At 36.8% G+C, this 18,232-nt stretch overlaps 1 protein-coding gene and 1 long non-coding RNA gene across 2 annotated transcripts; one reads left to right on the top strand and one right to left on the bottom strand.

Moving 5' to 3' along the window:
• The first annotated feature begins 632 nt into the window (after positions 1 to 632).
• LOC105149199 (ubiquitin carboxyl-terminal hydrolase 31) lies at positions 633 to 18,119 on the top strand. The gene is made up of 4 exons (XM_011061454.2): positions 633 to 2,199; positions 13,691 to 14,064; positions 14,488 to 15,904; positions 16,037 to 18,119. The coding sequence occupies exons 1-4, from the start codon at positions 1,192 to 1,194 to the stop codon at positions 16,157 to 16,159; spliced, it is 2,922 nt and encodes a 973-aa protein (XP_011059756.2). The 5' UTR covers positions 633 to 1,191; the 3' UTR covers positions 16,160 to 18,119.
• On the bottom strand, positions 5,294 to 13,736 carry LOC147909769 (uncharacterized). The gene is made up of 2 exons (XR_015545083.1): positions 13,648 to 13,736; positions 5,294 to 13,129 (listed from the first exon to the last, which is right to left on the bottom strand). It is a non-coding gene; the product is annotated as an uncharacterized LOC147909769 (long non-coding RNA).
• Positions 18,120 to 18,232: the final 113 nt, after the last annotated feature.

Consider the following 18,232-nt stretch of genomic DNA (forward strand, 5'->3'; position numbering starts at 1 on the left):
CTACGTCTCTGACAAGAGATGACGGTCTTGAGAGAGATAAGCTTTAAACCAAGCTTTGCATATTTAAAGAGTCTGTATATATATAAATATAATAAGTATAAAAGTTGATAAGAAAATATATTACGATTGTGGAGATCTTTAATTATAATTAATGCGATCTCAGTAAAAATATTTTCCTATTTTTTGTCAAACTGCAGTTGGCAGTAATCAAGTCAAGAATACTAAAAATATTATGTAATAATTCTGATTAATTTATACAAAACAAGATTAAAGCTGTAAGATATCGCATATCTTACATAATAATTATTAATTAATTATTATATAACACTTATCAAAATTGCCATATTTAATTTCTTATGAATTTTTTTTAAACATTTTGAAATAATTTTTCTTTTAAATATCAACAATAATTTTTAAGCTGTAAAAATTATTTTAAAAAAATACTATAAACAAATATAAAAATATACATATATGATTATCATTATTATATTTAGCCTATTTTTCGAATGAGATTTTTTTATCAATTTGAAATAATTTTTTCTACAAATAATAATTATCAAACTGTAAATTATTTTTAATAAAGCTCATATTATCGTTCCTACTTTATGGACTGACGATAATTGAAATAGTTACATCACTTCGGAAGTGATGTCAAGATGTCGCGACGGTCGCGTATCTCCCCGACCGATCATCGATGTGCACCGATATCGCCAGCAGTGAGCAGCCGACGATTCACGATGGTTTATGGCCGAGGCGTCGTGTGAAATCGTGGAAGCCCGTGATACGCGCGGCAAATGGCCGCCGATGGCCGCCGTGGTGCAGTTTCCGAGGCGGTGCGTGGTGTTGCGTGACGTCCGACTGCGTTCGGGTGCGATTGCGGTACCGCGTAGGCGCGTACGGGACGTGCGGTTGTCGCGTACGCCACGCGGCTTCCTGCATCGACCGTGTCAACGTCCCTCGGCAACGTCGTCGTTATCACCATCGTTGTCGCCGTTGTCAGCCTCGTCCACGTCGCGGTCGAGGTAACACCGACGACACCCGGAGACGTGATGTGAGTTTCGTTGACGGCCGATCCCGACCGCCTACACCGCCGAGGAGATTCACGCGCGCGCTGCAGTCACAAGTCATCCGATTAACCAGCCCAGCCAGCGGGAAACCTCGAATCAGCCAGCCAGCGAGGTGCGGCTGGCGATGAAAGCCGCGAGAACCGATCGCGGCACGTCGGTGATGAAATCGGTGTCCGAGGGCGAGCTGGGTGTGGAGGAAGAGGTTAAACCCGCGGAACCGCGCGGCGCCACACGGCTCAAGCGCACCTTTACACTGCCGAGAAACCCGTTTCAAAGTGCCAGCAGCAGGATGTCGCGGCGACGTCCGAAGCAGCAACAGCAAACCCACGGGGACTCGAGGGACGCCAATCACGGCGCGCCAAGCGCCAAGGAAAACGCCAGGAACAACGCTCGTCACGCGGATAGCGGTCAGCCGCCGTCTCAACAGCAGCAGCAGCAGCAGCAGCAGCGACAGAACAACGCGATGGGGAGACTGCATGGCGGTCACCAGGCCGGTCAGCAGACCGGCAATCAGGAATCCCAGGAGCGGCCGTGCGGCAAGAAGGTGTTCCGCCGGCCCTCCTGGAAGAAATTCATCAACAAGATGGTGCGACATATGTCAAATGTGGGCACCCAGAGCCACAAGTCCGCCGCGATGATCCATCATCAACGTTGCAGCGGCGGCGGCGGCAGCGATGATCTCAGTTCGAGCGCGGGTGACATCAGGGTGCCGCCGCCGCGACCAGCGCACATTCCGCCAGATCGTGTGCCGGGTGTCATAGGCCTACGCAATCACGGTAACACGTGCTTCATGAACGCCGTGTTGCAGTGCCTCTCGCACACCGACATTCTCGCCGAGTACTTCGTCCTGGATCAGTACAAGGTCGACCTGTCGCGCCGCAATAAGCTCAACTCGAAGAAGTACGGCACCAAAGGCGAGATCACGGAGCAGCTCGCACTGCTCCTCAAGGCGATCTGGAGCTGCCAATACGACCCGGAGATGAGCACCGCGTTCAAGAGCGTCGTCGACAAATACGGTAGCCAGTACCGCGGTAATTTGCAGCACGACGCCCAGGAATTTCTTCTCTGGTTGCTTGACAAGGTGCACGAGGATCTCAATCAGGCGACCAAGAAAAAGTACAAGATCATAAAGGTGAGAGCGTCTCTTCTTCTCGTTTTTTTTTTCTTCGCCACACGATAAGAGTTTTGTTGATGTATCTAAAAATTTAACTAGATACAGATCTGAAAATAATTTTTTTTAATTATTTACAAAAAATAAAGTTTTTAAAATGATTATTAGCTCCGCTCTTAAAACGGATGATCAATTTAATTTGGGATATTAATTTCAGCTTCAATTTGCGATTGTGTTTCAAATTTGATAAATCTTATCAGCGTGCAGTTTATAAAACTGAATTAATATATTTGCAGAAATTTGCATCGTTAGGTATTAAGATATGCTTGATTATTGTGTGAAAATAAGATTATTTCTATTAATAATTAATTGAAAATAATTTTGGCCAATTATGCAAATAATTATATTATATAAAGCACTTAAAGTGGTTGCTAGAATATCAAAATTTTTTGCAACATTTCTCATTATGTTTGAATTTCCATTGAAAAACAAAACTAAATTTTAATATTTAAATAATTCTGAGCAAATATTTAATAAACATAAACATGTATTTACCTGATATAAAAATCATTAACTTGATTTAACTATCATTTTTTTCTTGAACAAATATTTATTGTAAGTAAATGTTTACTATTCAAAGAAATATATATATATGTGTGTATTAAGATTTTTTAGTAAACTTTTTACATAATTTTTTAATGGTCCAAAATTATTTTCAGACTGTATTCAGACTGCATTCACACTAAATTTTTAAATAATTTAGCAAAATCATTCTTTTCGTGGCAAATCGACGAACGGCGCGGAATGCGTTCATGAGTTACTGTTCCGATTAGACTTTTTTCGTAAGAAGGAAATGTTTTCCTGCAAAAGTTGTCAATAACTACCACGTGTTTCACAATTCAACGTTTAATTGATCTTGCGTGTCTGATTTGTATGTCGAAGACACTTGGAATTCAACTGTTACTAATTCTCAACCGGAGATCACGAGATTAGTATTAATTGGTCTAGTATTAATTGATTCAAATTGAGCCACTTTAGCGGACCGCATCCTTTTAATCTGTCAACACAATGACATTATACTTCTAACGTTGGACGGGAATGCGGAATAGTCATCGAACTAGTCTCGACTATTATTTTGATGTCACCTCGAATCGTGGGAGTTGTCTGCGAATTAGTATCTTTTTTTTTTCAGCGTGGGATGGTATTGTTGCTCTCCTCTATTTTTAAACGCTGTTGGTCGCGTCGTTGGGTGTATTTTTAGTAATAACGTAAGGTCGTGCGCGTGAAAACGAAAATAATGATGTTAACACGTGCGATGGTCTTATCCACATAAAAAATAATCGTTGGCGTCTTGACCTCGAATGAAAATTATGCCTGGTACATTCCCGTAGTGAGAAGATAACACGTGGTGAAGATGGCCATTTAAAAGGAAAGCATTCGATATCTCTTACTCATCTAAATAGCTGTATGATTTTTTATCGTGACAATTATTGTTAAAAAGGTTAAAAAGGTAGTTTGATGTTATAAAGAGATTAAAGTCAAGGATGTTAAAATTGAACAGTTTATACGGTTATATAAATATATATATATATATATATATATATATATATATATATATATATAATTATTTCTAAATTGTTTGCAGTAATTTAGAAACGAATGAAAATTATTATAGGTTAACTGTTTCACAGATAAACTGATAAAATATTAATATACGTCTTTAAAATATATATTGTGTGTGTGTGTGTGTGTATATATATATATGTGTGTGTGTAATATTAATTTATTTAGAGATACACACAAATTAATAATTAATATAAAATTAATATGCTAACACATTTGCATTAATATCATTGATAAAATAAACAACCATATATATAATATTTACATTATTAACAATTTATTTGAGAAAAGAGCATGATGAGTCGCTCTTGATGAATCAGAATTCTACTCAATATAGAATTAAAGAAAGTACGAAACATTGTATCACACACTGAAGCTTATCAATAATTGTCATTCGATGTATCTTTTTGATATCTCCTCTAATATCTCTAATACCAATTAATACTTATTTATTACTTTATTATATCCGTCACAATAAAAAAAAATTCCACGATACTTTCCAACATGAAGGTAAAACGGTGATCATCTTCAATAAAATCCGAGATGTTCAGACTAATTAAAATGAATATAAAAGTAGCATTCTACTTTCAAGCATAGACATGGTAGACCATTAAACATTCTTTTAGTAGTCGCTTAATCGTCAAGCTAGGCGTCACGACGAAAGAAACTTTCTCCTTGGATCGTCGTGACCAGCCATGTAAGAGACGCTCGACGAAAGCTCGTTACGGCTCTTTCTCTCTCCTCTCTCCTTCTCTCTATCCTTTTCTCTTAAATACTGCGTGTACAGTGTCGTGTACGTAGTGCGTAAGCACGACTGCACACGAGTGTATATTCTCGATGCGGACGCTAACAATCTCTCGTGTGCGTGACAACTGGCGGAAGCCACGAACATGCGAGTCAAGCCGACGTCCTTTCTCGCATCATCTCGACTGACACCTTTGCCATGTGTAGACAAACTGAGATATAGATACAAATCGGCCAGACTTGCCTTTTAAACACCGCAAACACACGTAACGTGTGATAACACAGATAGACGAAATCAATGTCGAATTAACACCCCGAAAGGAAGGAGCTCACTGAAGGAGGTTGCCGATCTTATCTTAATTGAAGACAAATATTTTACATGGTGGCTGGCGCCTTCTGTAATTCTCCTTGAGTTTTGTTTGGTACCCGCCAACGCGTCTGCTTAAAATCTTAAATCTTTTAAAAGATCTTTTAAAAAGACACCACGTCTTTCTGAAGATCTAAAAGGTTTTAAAGTGTGTTGTTTGTAGCTTTATATATTTTTGGACAATAAAATAAAGAAAAATAAAAATAGTGAAGATAAAAAGAAGACGAAAATATTACAAATTAAAGAAAAAGAGAAAATATTAGAGAATAAAAGATTAGAGAAAAGGGAGAAAATATTAAAGAAAAAAAGAAAAGAACATAAAAAGTCAAAAGGAATTGATATTTTTATAAGAAAGCAGTAAAATGTAGAAGAGAGTAAACATTTTCTTGGGTACGAGTAATGTGAATAAAGCATTTTATTAAAATCTTGAAAGTGGAAATCTTCATCAACATAAATATTGTTAGTACACAGAAAGAATGGTTTTGCTGAAGTTTTTAAAAATTTAACTAGATACACAGATCAGAAGATAATTCAACCATAAAAATAATTATGAAGAATGCTCAAACTAATTGTTAGAATACAAAAATTTTTTCAGCTCGCTCATCACGCTTGAGTTTCCTACGTAATTATTTTGATGGTCCAACAAAATTCTTTTCTGATTTGTATACAGTAAAATTTTTAGATATTTTTCATATTTTTTTTGAAATCTTTCTTTCGTGTATGTTATATTAATCAAAAGTAAAACACGTTTATAAGTCATTTTAATATTATAATTTAACATGTGTAATGTAACGTATGTAATAATATATAATACGAATTAAAGATTCTTGTGACAGTCTAATTTGATGGTGATATAAGTTTTTTTTTTTTTAAATAAATAGCTTTGGCTTCAAAAGTATAATTATTATTATAAACTCGAACCGAGCGGGACGATAGGCTTTGCTCCATTTTTTATTTAAGTGCTGCTTTTCGAAACGAGCCAATCGACGAACGACCAGTCAATCGATCTTAACCCGAATTTGCTTCACGTTCGAAAATACGTGTTACGGTTTTCAATTACGAGATCCCAAGGTGGATGGTGCGAGATTGAAATGTCGCGAGACTAAAAAAAAAAAAAGAGGGAAAAGGAGTTCAATCCAAAAATGTATGTCACATAAGAGAATTGCGATTTCTCCGAAAGCATTTAATTTCAAAGGTCGAACGATCGTGGCACAAGGATAAACGCCGTTAATTCAAACAAATAATTGAATAATTCGTAAAACGTAAAACTTCGCAGCTGATAATTACTTATTTTTTTAATCGTGTTATGAAATCGTTTCTTCAGATTAAACGCGGCGACTGTCAATTATTTATCGATACTGATTTAATGTATGTCACGAAATCGTGTAAACGTCACAATTATCAATGATTATCACTATATCATTAAAAATAACCGTGCTCCTATCGGCGATGTCATATTTCTTCTTCATAATAATGTCAACGCTTGTCGAACAAATAAGTGAACAACGAATAACATGATTTAAAAACTCCGCTTGACTTTCAACAAGAAGATGATAAAAATATCGTAAACTCGATAATCTGGTCAAAACAGCAAAAAAATATAAGATAACATTAGTTATTCTGTAAATTATATATGTAAAAATATATATATATATATATGTATAATTGTTTTTAATATTTATGCTCGGGGCATGCCTTTTGTACTTCATCTTTGAACGATTATTCATCTCCCGCTATTATCTTATCGGTCTTTCGGTTGCGGTTCGTATCGTTTACTGAGTTTGCGAAGATAAGGCCCGCATAACCGAACAGCGATCGTTTGAACAGTCCGATCGTTTGAATTGTGTATCAATAAACCTCGTCGCTTATTATTAAATATATCATTTCTGCGAAGTTATACTTACAATGAAACGTGCTCGATCATCGGCAGGACAAAGTAAATTGATCAAAGCGGACACGTCATTTTTATCGCGTCGTACTCTCGGTATGAACGTTTTATCCCCCGACATCTCGAGTGGAGACGTGTACTTTTTGCGCGACTTTTTTTTCGAGTGCTGCCTGCCGAGAAAACGTATCGCATGCACGACACACATTCGCGCGAGCAGATCGTCGCGTCGTCGCGACGCGAAGTCGAGCGAGAGGAAATCGGAGGCGAACGCCGGTACCGTAACGAGGACCGGCCTTGAACGAGGCCACGGAGATCCAGTTATCAGTTCGTATCGCTGAGCTGAATTTTCTGAAAAATCATTAGATTGATAAAGTATCGCATCTCTCCATCATCTTGACGCAAAGACCTCATTAAGTGCACTTAATAGATCCGTTTGCGTTGTTAGAACTTTTTGCACTCAACATCTTCGCTTTCTCTCTCTTCAACCCTCGAATTTATATTCATCTCATTTTTTTAAGCGCAAACATTTTGGGAGATTTCAAACAATCGAAACAACCGAACAGACTTAATGTGTACGTGAAATCGTGCCACCACTTCGCTACTTCGATGCAAAAAAAAATTGAATGTGCCGTTTACTTTATGCCGGTACTTTATCAATCCAGTGACTTTACTTTTTCGCGAATTACAGCACATATGTGGACTAACTAATGTCATCCGGCGCCAACGTACGCTCTCGCTCGCGCGCGTTTCACACTTCGCTCGCCAGCTTTCGACTCCGTCGGTTTTCTTGACAGATAATCCTGCAATTGGAGTACCGCATGCATTCACTACGGTACTTCCGTAGATGCTACTTCGGTAGATGGAGTGCACGAGACGTTGACTGTTGCGACAAATTTCTTTTAATTTGTCAGCAGGGTGTTTATTGTCAGGGTGGGAAAAACTTTTTTACGTATATCTGGAAAAAAAACTTGTGAAACCTGAATTTTCAGGAAATTTTTTTATCCTTGAAAATGAAGGATTCTCATGAAATTTTGTTGGAAATCAGGGAAATTTTTTTCGAATTTTACTTCTAAATTTAAACTCTCGTCTTCTTCTGGAAATATTCGAAATTTGTTGGAACTTAAAGAGTTGTTTCTTCGATCACTTTTTGTTAATAAAGCAAAATAATAATCTTTGTAATAAATATGACGTACACGTGTATATTCATACATTCTTATATGTCTCGCATGTTTTTATTTAAAAAAAATTAGATTAACAATAGAGTACTTAGTAGAGAATGAGGTAGCTCATAATATTATATTGCAGAAGATGATAGATATAGTCTCGTTGAATCCTGTCTTCTATTAGTTTATAATTTACTTACGTTGCTTGTGCTGCAATTTATTTCAAAATTGCATTAAAAAGTTCTCTAATCTTACTTGGAATTTTAAAATACTAATTGATCTAAAAAATATCAGAATTTTTTAATAAGATTTCAGTAAACATCTTTTTTTGTTTTAGTAGTTATTCATTATGAATTTATTGATAGTAAAAAACTATGATAATTGAATTGATTAAATTAGGTAATTGAATTAATTGTAACACATGAATAATTCGTATCTTAATAATTTAAATTTGATGCAAGACTAAAACTAAATTGTGAATTCAGTTTGAATTCAGTCAAAGGAGAGGATTAATTATATCTCCCACTGTCTGTAATATGATGTACTAATTTCATTGATTACACGTCGTAATTGCGAATCAGGTGGCGAAATCTTCTATCTTCATAAAACTGGCTTTGCCAGTAATTAAAAAAAAGAGAGAGAGAGAGAGAGAGAGAGAGAGAGAGAGAGAGAGAGAGAGAGAGAGAGAGAGACTTCTGTTTAAGAAGCGAGTTGCATGTATATCTGATCCGACCGGATGGCATGAATGTAACTCGTTTTCTAGTACAGAGGAGGAAAGGAAATCAAAGTAATTATTAGCAAAATATTTACGTAACGCTATTTATAGTGTCCGAGAGCAACACAGGCGCAAAAAAAAGAATGTTACGCCCATCATTCTTGCGTGACCTGTTCTCTTGCGTTTCATACGCACATGCGGGAACGAACTGTGCAAAAAAGGAAGAATCCGCGGCTCTTCCTGTACATATTTCGAATTCCACGCATCGATGATCGTGTACGCAATACGCACGCATTCAAAAATATTTCATCACCGCAAATTGCGGCCAATCGACGAGACTCACGTTAATGTCGCATAAATAAAAGTCGTAATAAAAGAAATCACTTTTTTTGTAGTTGTATAGGGAATCGTATATCACAAACTTATCGCCTAGACATATCAAGTGATGAAGCACTTTATTTGTCGATATCTTACTAAGGAAAAACAGACGCACGAGAGAATAGATTTCAATCTTTTTGTTTTGTATCTCGAAATGAAGAAGAGAGAGAGAGAGAGAGAGAAAGGGAGAGAGAGATTTTATATCTTATATATGATAAAATTGTTTAGACAAATATTTTCTCAGTAATCATATGCACAGACTAAGAAAAATGTTTTGTTGTATATGAATCAAAATTTTGTTTTAACAACGAACATTTGATTAAAACATAACGAACAAAATTTTTTGTTGAAATGTATCGAATAAAACTATAATTTTATGTAAACAAAATTATTTAGGTTGGTATAAATAAATATTTTTGTTCTTTACAAAGCGAAGAAATTATTTTGCGGAAGCAACTAAATTTTCTGTTATATGTTTAAACAAATTATTTGCTAAAAAATGCTTCAACTAAACAATTTTTTGCTAACGATACTAAACTTTTTTTCCCAATGCATAATAGTAGCTTATTACAAACTATATATAATCGTTACAGTAATGTTATCATAAACGTAAATTATGTCTTTTTCTTGATAAATATATAACGATATGAAGTAATTGAGCAAAAACACTTTTATTTTTATTCATACAATACTATTAAGAGCATTTGTTTTTATAAAAGTTAAAACATTCCTTTCTTTGAATAAAACATTGATAATATCGAAATCTAAGTTTAAAAAAGCACTTTTTGTTTTTTAAAAGTGATTATCATTATGAATATTTTTAAACATAGTCAACTAAACCACGCGGTATGTATGTTGAATATAATGAGACATGTTTATTCATTTTATATAATGCATATTTCTAAATAACGTATGTATAATTTATAACTATATTTCTGTACAATATTTATATAATTGTGTTTTCTGATTTGTATAAATTCATCATAATTAGTTATCTTTAAATACTTTTAAATATAAATTAAACATTTCATAAAAAACAAAAGATTGTTGTGAAACCGGAAAGTGTGTTATCGTGTTCTTATTTTAAAACAGATATCCTTTTGCATTGTTTTTTTTTTTTACTGATATTTACTGCGTCGACAGAAACTGACAAATGGAATTCGCAACTCATCGGTCCTTCGGATTTTTTGCAAATTGAGAAGCAATCAAATTGTGTGATTAACTTTTTGAGAAAGTATGTTACTCGAGAAAAATTTAAACCATGCAAGCAAAAAATTGGATCAACATAAAGTTTCAGATTTGCGATTTTACGTTTTTACAAAATAAACTGAATAAATATTATAACAATATGTTATAAAATATGAAGAATACGAATTTATAATAATTGCGAGAATTTCGCAAATAGTTTGAAAATTAAAATATAATTTTACAAGCACGTCATGTATTATGGGATGAAGAAGAAAAATGTAAAACTGACAACATCTCGTATGCACATGGAAAAAGAATAATTTTGTTGAAAGATCTAAAATTTTATTGGGGATATAAATCTGAAAATAATTTTATTAGGCCATCAAAATAATTTTGTTGGAAACTGCTAGAACGCTCAAATTTTTGCAGCATTGCTCTTTTTTTTTTGAAGTTTTTAACATAATTATTTTAATTGTCCAAAATTACTTTCAGATTTGCATTCAGCAAAATTTTAGATCTTTTAAGCAAAATTATTATTCTTTCGGTGCAATGATATCTATCGATTGCAGTAATCTATGAGTAATTCGCTTCTACGAGAACGCGGTCGCGCTAAACAGATCGAAGTGTTTCTAATGCATCTCTGACTGATCTATTAGCGGTATTCCTTCAGGAAGATTGGCGGGGGTCGGTTATTTGTAAGGTTACCGGCATATATATGCGCGAATGTAACGATGGTTTTACAAGTCGAGTACACGTGCACCGGGCGTGACATTGACCAATTGTGAGCGCGAGTCGTTCCAGTCGTACGCATCGGAAATTACTTCCGGCAGCCGGATCGCTGATACATCCTGCGCGATCACTCCGGTGATTATCCCATTCTGCGGTTTTTCATCGCGTGTTACAAATTACACGGCTTCGGAAAGCGCGAACGAGTCCTCGAAGCTCTGCGTGCCGATCGCTAACGTTCTGTGTTAACGAGGGTCACCGATACCTTTCATCATTAAAATATGTCGAGGTATTACGTAACCTTCCAGTACGATCTCTCTCACTGGTACTTATTGGAATTGTGTCAAAGCTTTTATATTATATAATGGAACGTTCTGTCACAAATGACTCGAAAAACTTTTATTTTATCGTGGGATATATTAATATTAAATAATATATTTAGATAGAAGGATTAATTCTCAGTAATTCTTAATCAACAGTTTATTTAAGAAACACGAAATCAAATGTTTCGATTCAATCTGTATTATCATTTCAAGCTGTATTCAAAAATAATCTCAAACTTTTCACAGCACGATCGATCAATGCTGGTTCTTAAAATTTGAATTTGTATGTCACCTTCCAAATTGTATCATTTAAAATTGAGAGTCATATTGATCTTCGTTTAAATTAATACTGCCGTTTTCGATCGTCAGGCGGAATCTAATAATAATACCTGTGAGTTTATCTTTCGCCTTTATGCTTTTGTTGTTAAGATCCCGCTCGTTGACCGAAAATGTCAACATTCGATGTTAACACATCAGTCCCATTTCACTTATTATTCTGTCATGATATTTTTTCCTTTCTCTCATTATCCTTCTCCTTAATTATTTCCTCAATTTACTTCATTTTATTTGGTTTATTGGGGAATTATATCGTTAGAAAAACGCCGGCTGTTTGCAAACTCGACGTTATCGATTTTCTTTCAAGGATTGTTATATTCCATTTACGCAGTAACGAAATAAATAGACGGACAATGTGCGAACGCCTGGTCAATAATGACTCCTATAACTTACACGATGTGCGCTACTTGCAGCAAGTTCGAATAGTTGCAGGCAATAAAGTTTTACCACAATGCATTGAATGCCACGATGTACCGCTACCTCGCGGGTTCTTGCAGCTCTCTGTGAAGTCGCGTCTGCGGCCGACTCGAAGGCTCTACGAAAACTCACAACCTCGATATTTATTATCCTATTAAGAGGAGGTCGTATCTATGCTGGACTGAAATCGGACTGAAACGTAATGAAAACGAAATTGCACTCGACAACAAAACTGAAGAACTCTCTCAATAAATTCTCTCGATTAAATCAAACAACATTTTATTAATTTATTCGAATTTAAATATTGGGAATTGGAATTATGACACCCGGAGTGATCTCTGAAAATGTTTATTTAACGCGATCGCGAGTATTCTAGCTGATAATAAAATATCGGAATGCGGCAGCGCAGGTTTTTTAATACGTTTAGTTATGTCATATCACTCGATCGTATCGTTGAGTTCTTCGCTCTATCAAATAACAATATCTCAAACCGTTATCAGAGCTTATCACTCCGGTTTTACATAACAATTGCAATTTTATGAATTATTTTAAGACTCCGCGTCTATTGGATTTCCGTAGTCAGATTGAATGAAGCAAAGGGAATGTTTTATTGTCTCCGTCGTGCACCAATCGGTGCATCAAGTCCTGACGTTAGGTCGCTAAGTGCAACGGCTTACGTTAATGAGCGCGCAGCGTTTTAGCATGCCGGCGACAATTGTGCCGAAGCCACGCGGAGTTTATTAGCGCACTCCGTCGGCTCTTCCTCCTGATGCTCCGCGTGTCTTCCTTACGGCGAAGGGAAAAGGAGGCGAGTGGCGGCTGCGACGGCGGCAATCTATTAATAGAGCACGGACGCGTTATAGATGATTGTCGTTATGCGCTTTGAGCGATAACCGAGTTTCACATTAATGTCGGATCAAGAAGGAGGGCGGTCGCGGACCCCACGCTCTCCGGGATTCACACTCGCGAGGAACGCGCCGCCGTCGTCGCGTCGCTGGCGTGTATACGGCTTCGTGGTCGCGGCAGACAACCTCGCCTCAAACCCATTTTGCCAGATTACATAAACCGCACTGCAAAATAGAGCTGCAAAAAAGAGAGAGAGAGAGACTCGTTACGGGTTGATGCATTTGTTTGTCGAGTAAAATTGACAACGAGATATTGCTCTTTTATTTTAAAGTGACACAATTCAAAAAACGTGATTTTCGAATTATTTTACTATGAATGAATTAGGTAAACATTACCTTATCAATCCATCGGAAGTACGAACAAACTTAATTTTATGAACTTAAAAAATTATGAACATGTCACAATTCAAAAAAGATCTAAAAAAATCGTCAGTCATTTATCAATTATAAAAGAAGTATTTTTTTTAAGGATTGCGAAATATAAGCGATAAAAGTAATATTTGATCATGTTATGAATATATTCTTTTTTTTCAGTATTATTTGATTGGTGAATAATTTTCTGTCAAGTTGATAAAGTTTTTCCCTTTTTTCTGGAAAACGTAATTTTTTTAGTTGTGTTACTTTTAAAGTAAAGGAGCGATAGATATCATTATTGAAATTAATTTCATTCTATTAAAATATTCGCAAATCAAATACCTAACGTCATTTAACACGCTCTAATTCGTTTTTCCATTCGCAGAATTCATTCGGCAGACCCGACGACATCGTCGCCGCCGAGACGCTTGCGAATCATGTGCGGTGTAACAACTCCTTTGTACACGCCGTATTTCAAGCACAATTCCGGTCTAGTCTGACTTGTCCAAGATGCCACCGACAGTCAAACACCTTCGACCCCTTCCTGTGCGTGTCGGTGCCGGTGCCGCAAAATCATCGGCAGATGAATCTCTACGTAAACGTCCTCTACACATCGCAGCAGCCGCGGCAAGTCAAGATTGGCGTAAGTGTGAATCAGGCTGCCAACGTGAGAGAGCTCCGAGAAATCCTAGCCAGCGACACCGGCGTAGACGAGAATCACATGCTACTGACCGAGATTCACGAAGAAGGATTTCACAGGTTAAATTGCAATTTAAACAGCTTCAAAATAGAATATATATTGCACTCTGTAGGTGAAAGGGAAACAATTAGTGTTGAGAATAATTTCATTGTAGAGGTAGGGATTAAGGATTAGAATATGTTGAGATATAATAAGTATTGCGGAAAAGTAAGCGTAGAAAATTATGTATTTTTATAATGTGAAACCTCTCTTATGATAAATTTTGTGAATTGTTTTGTTTTTTGTAAAAAGAAATAATAAATGAATCATACTGTATCAAAATAAATTTGAGTCGCGTATTGCAAAAGAAAGTACGAAAAATGTCGAAGTATACCACCTTTTTTTATCGTTTTGCAATTTTTATTATGATTGGTTTATATGTTAAACATCTTTGTCACAATAGTGAAACAAAAGAATGATATATCTCTTTTTTCTTTCTGTAGAACCTTCTCTGATTGTCAGCCTCTATCCGTGATTATGGAAAACGATCCACTGTATTGCATTGAGCTGCCGCAATTGAAGGAACCTACGGAGCAAGCGTATATCTTGCTAGTTTGGATCAACGTTCTCGTAAAAGGGGATCTGAGGCAACGTTTCGGCAGTCCGTACACGATGCAGGTATCACGCGAGACGTCCTACGAGGATCTGCAGAAGCTTCTACTCAAGGAGATGCACAGCACGCTAGCGGATGACGTTCTCACAACCAGCCAAAGCCCGGGTCTCTTCAATATCCGCGTTGCCGATCCGGCGGCGACGCCGATCCAAGATGAGCATCCCTGCATCGATCCTTGTGTAGAGCATCCTCTTTATACGGAGCAGATCGAGCAAGCGTTGGCGCTTTGCGCCGATGATTCAGGTCCACAACATGTAAAACTGATCCTCGAGTGGGATGAGGCTACTAAATGCAATATTATACAGGACGATAGTGACCAGATTGAGGAACACGCCAGCGTGAAACAGTTAAAAACTAATTCCGAGTTGGGCGGCGCGGTAACTTTAGAGGAATGTTTTGATCTGTATACGCGAGCGGAGATATTGGGCGCGGAAGACGCATGGCATTGTCCTTATTGCAACAAGAAGCAGGAAGTCGTAAAAAAACTAGGTCTCTGGTCATTGCCTGATATATTAGTCATACACTTGAAAAGATTTCGTCAGCAATCTAAGCAACGGTCAACGTCCAAGCTGACTATGCTAGTGGACTTTCCTTTGTACGGTTTCGACATGACACCACATCTCGCTCACAATGGAGTTCAGGCGACGCATAATAACGTTACTAGCTTGGGTGGTCTGGGCTGGTCGCCCTGGAAAAAACCACGACCGCGGCAACACAATATCCCCAAGTACGATGAGAATGTCTACGATCTCTACGCGATATGCAATCATCACGGACAGGACCTACAGGGCGGACATTACACGGCGTTTTGCAGAAATCCATACGATACGCAATGGTACTGTTTTGATGACACACGCGTGGAAGCGGTTAATGACACGAATCTAATCACAAACTCGGCGTATATGCTGTTCTATCAGCGAAGGGGCCTGTCCAATAATTCGACGGGAAATTCGTCCGCGGCGTCAACGAGCTCGGCTGGTTCTGGTCTAGATCATTGGGTATCGAAAATGCCACCGTTTTATTTCAATAATAAAAGTACCAGTGATGTAACGAACAACAAGCAAAGTAAATCCCAAGAGATACTGTGTCAGGAGAAAATCGTCGAAGAGAAGAATATGACTAACTTCACTAGAGGCTGTGGCAACTACGCGACTTTGCAGCCAAAGAAGAGAAACGTAGTAACAGAAACCGATATTGGGCAGATCGATCATTATTCAGACGACGAAACACCTTGCAGAAGAGAATGGGTAATAATGTTATATTCAAATTAGATATATTTGTGCGTGTAGTAAAGGAGCTATAATACTGGATTTTAATTAATAATATTAAATGATAAATGTAAATTAATCGATTAATCTTCATCGTAATATTAATTGCAGGCCTCCCCGAAACCTGTGCGCAAAACTTCATCCATCACGTTGACGCCACACATACCGCCAGCAATAATTCAGACTGCTAGCAGTGATCCGAATACAACGGTGATACACGAATCCACGTTGTAACATACGATATAAGCCAGACTGAGAGGTCTGGCTCGAGCAATGCTCAATGTACAGTGCCTGGTGTGCCGTGATGTTTAAACAACATCGAGTGGCGAGATTAAAAAAAAGAAGAAAGACAATTCCGATAGAGTATATAAATCCGTTATTTTTCGATTACTAAACGGGGGATGTGATACGTCGAGAGACAACAAAAGGTCGTTCCTTCACCTCGAATTTATATATAAAATCGCTTTCTCATGGACGCCGATGTGGATGATGAATTTCAACGGCGTGCTTCTCTTCGCGCATGTTATTTCGGGAGAGAGGTGTAACAAATCTACACCCAAACGATTTTTCGAACGATGAATAGAAATACGAGGCATTAGTAATTTTTGTAATTGTAATACCATGTTTGTATACAGCTCGCGTGAATTGTATTATATGATAGCAGCTAAGATAGCTTTTTAAAAGAAAGACAAATCTTATACTCAGTATATGAAGAATCGCGTATATTCTTAAGAGAAGGAAAAGAAACCTTTAGTGTTTATATTATACAGTTGGATATCTTGAATGCAATAGGCAACTAAATTCTACCTATGTTCAGAGGAGGAAAAAGATATTTCCAGATCGACAAACGTCGTTCGCATCGTGTCATCTTACAATGAAAGTATATGACAATAACGAAAAACAAATTTGTACGTTACAAATCCTGCATTAAAAATACACACCTCGTTTTCTCTACGATTGATCGTTTCTGAACATACTGTGTAACTACTCGACCGTTGCTTTGAGAATCTATATGCTTATAATTGTAATATTTATATTATATCTGTATCATCCACTAGTGGCCTTATCTAAGTAATTAATACTGATACACACACGTCACATTATTAAGCATATTAATCATACGTATTACTCACAAACAAGCGTTTTATTTTAGATATCGAGACTGTTTTTGCGAGAGCCACCGAATTGTGTAACATTAATTTCACAATATCCTCGTCTGATTTAGGCATCTCGTTTAGGAAACACTTGTGAAAGTTATAGTTTATACACACAGCCTACAGTCAAGTTCTTCCAATGACTGTGTGGTCACAGCGCTCTATTAATGTGAAAAAATGAGTGATCAATTTTAGAGAGCGATACGGCTTTTCTACGTAAAAGGAGAACAAGACAAATCCACAGTTGGTTTCTTATCTCGCGATTGAATTGACTTCAATCTCCCAATTTTATCAATCATTCCAATCGGATGTTGAGTAAAGTACGAACGTGAGAACAAGCGCGAGCGTGAAAGCGAGAATTTATAAATATATATATATGTATACATAACAAGATTATATGAGTGAAAGATGTTTAAGTTATTTTATTAATTAACATTTATTACTAGTCACACGTATCGTGGACACGGGTAGTCAGTAACGATTAGAGTGCAAACGACGAAATGTGTTTACTATTCGCGGATTATGATTTTATAAGTTCCATCAATCGACTGAGGATGTACACATATACACATACACACACACACATACATATTATTAAATATTACTTACTCTTTCATTGAAATAAATAGAGGATGTATATGTATATATATATACGGGAGAAATGTGTCATTCCATTTTTAAGCACGTCACAACAGTACATATTATACAATTTTGTCGTTCTTCGATCTACGGCTCTCGTCGTTCGTTGCATTTTGTTACACGTTTACAAAGAGAAGCGGGAAATGATATCGTGATATTCTACAATTCGTTGTGTTGGACCGTATATATACATATATATGTATACATATATGCATACCTTGTCTTTTTGAATATCTTTTTAGGATTAGCGGTAACTCTCTTCTGCGAACTTCTTTACTTATCGACCAAATAAAATGGGACTTAAGTAACCGAGACGGCGCTGCAATTCTGATATCTTACCGACGATGTGGCAGAAATCGTGAATAATTTGAATAATTGAAAAATAAATATGATGAGACAAAGTGTGAGATGTTTTTCTTCCTGTTCTACATTACAACAGCACCTTTTTGACTTAAACTTTTCCGCGAGTACGTTTCGGAGCGTTTGTTTAATTCTTAGAGCCGGAGTTTAGCAT

This window comes from Acromyrmex echinatior, chromosome 5 (genome assembly GCF_024713525.1).
Source record: "Acromyrmex echinatior isolate Ae372 chromosome 5, ASM2471352v2, whole genome shotgun sequence".
Lineage (NCBI taxonomy): Eukaryota > Metazoa > Arthropoda > Insecta > Hymenoptera > Formicidae > Acromyrmex > Acromyrmex echinatior.

Excerpts from the sequence above, each read along its gene's own strand:
- LOC105149199 (XM_011061454.2), top strand. The coding sequence starts at position 1,192 with ATGAAAGCCGCGAGAACCGATCGCGGCACGTCGGTGATGAAATCGGTG. Across the intron at positions 2,200-13,690 it reads AAAAGTACAAGATCATAAAG|AATTCATTCGGCAGACCCGA; the intron begins GTGAGAGCGTCT and ends TTCCATTCGCAG. Across the intron at positions 15,905-16,036 it reads CACCTTGCAGAAGAGAATGG|GCCTCCCCGAAACCTGTGCG; the intron begins GTAATAATGTTA and ends TATTAATTGCAG.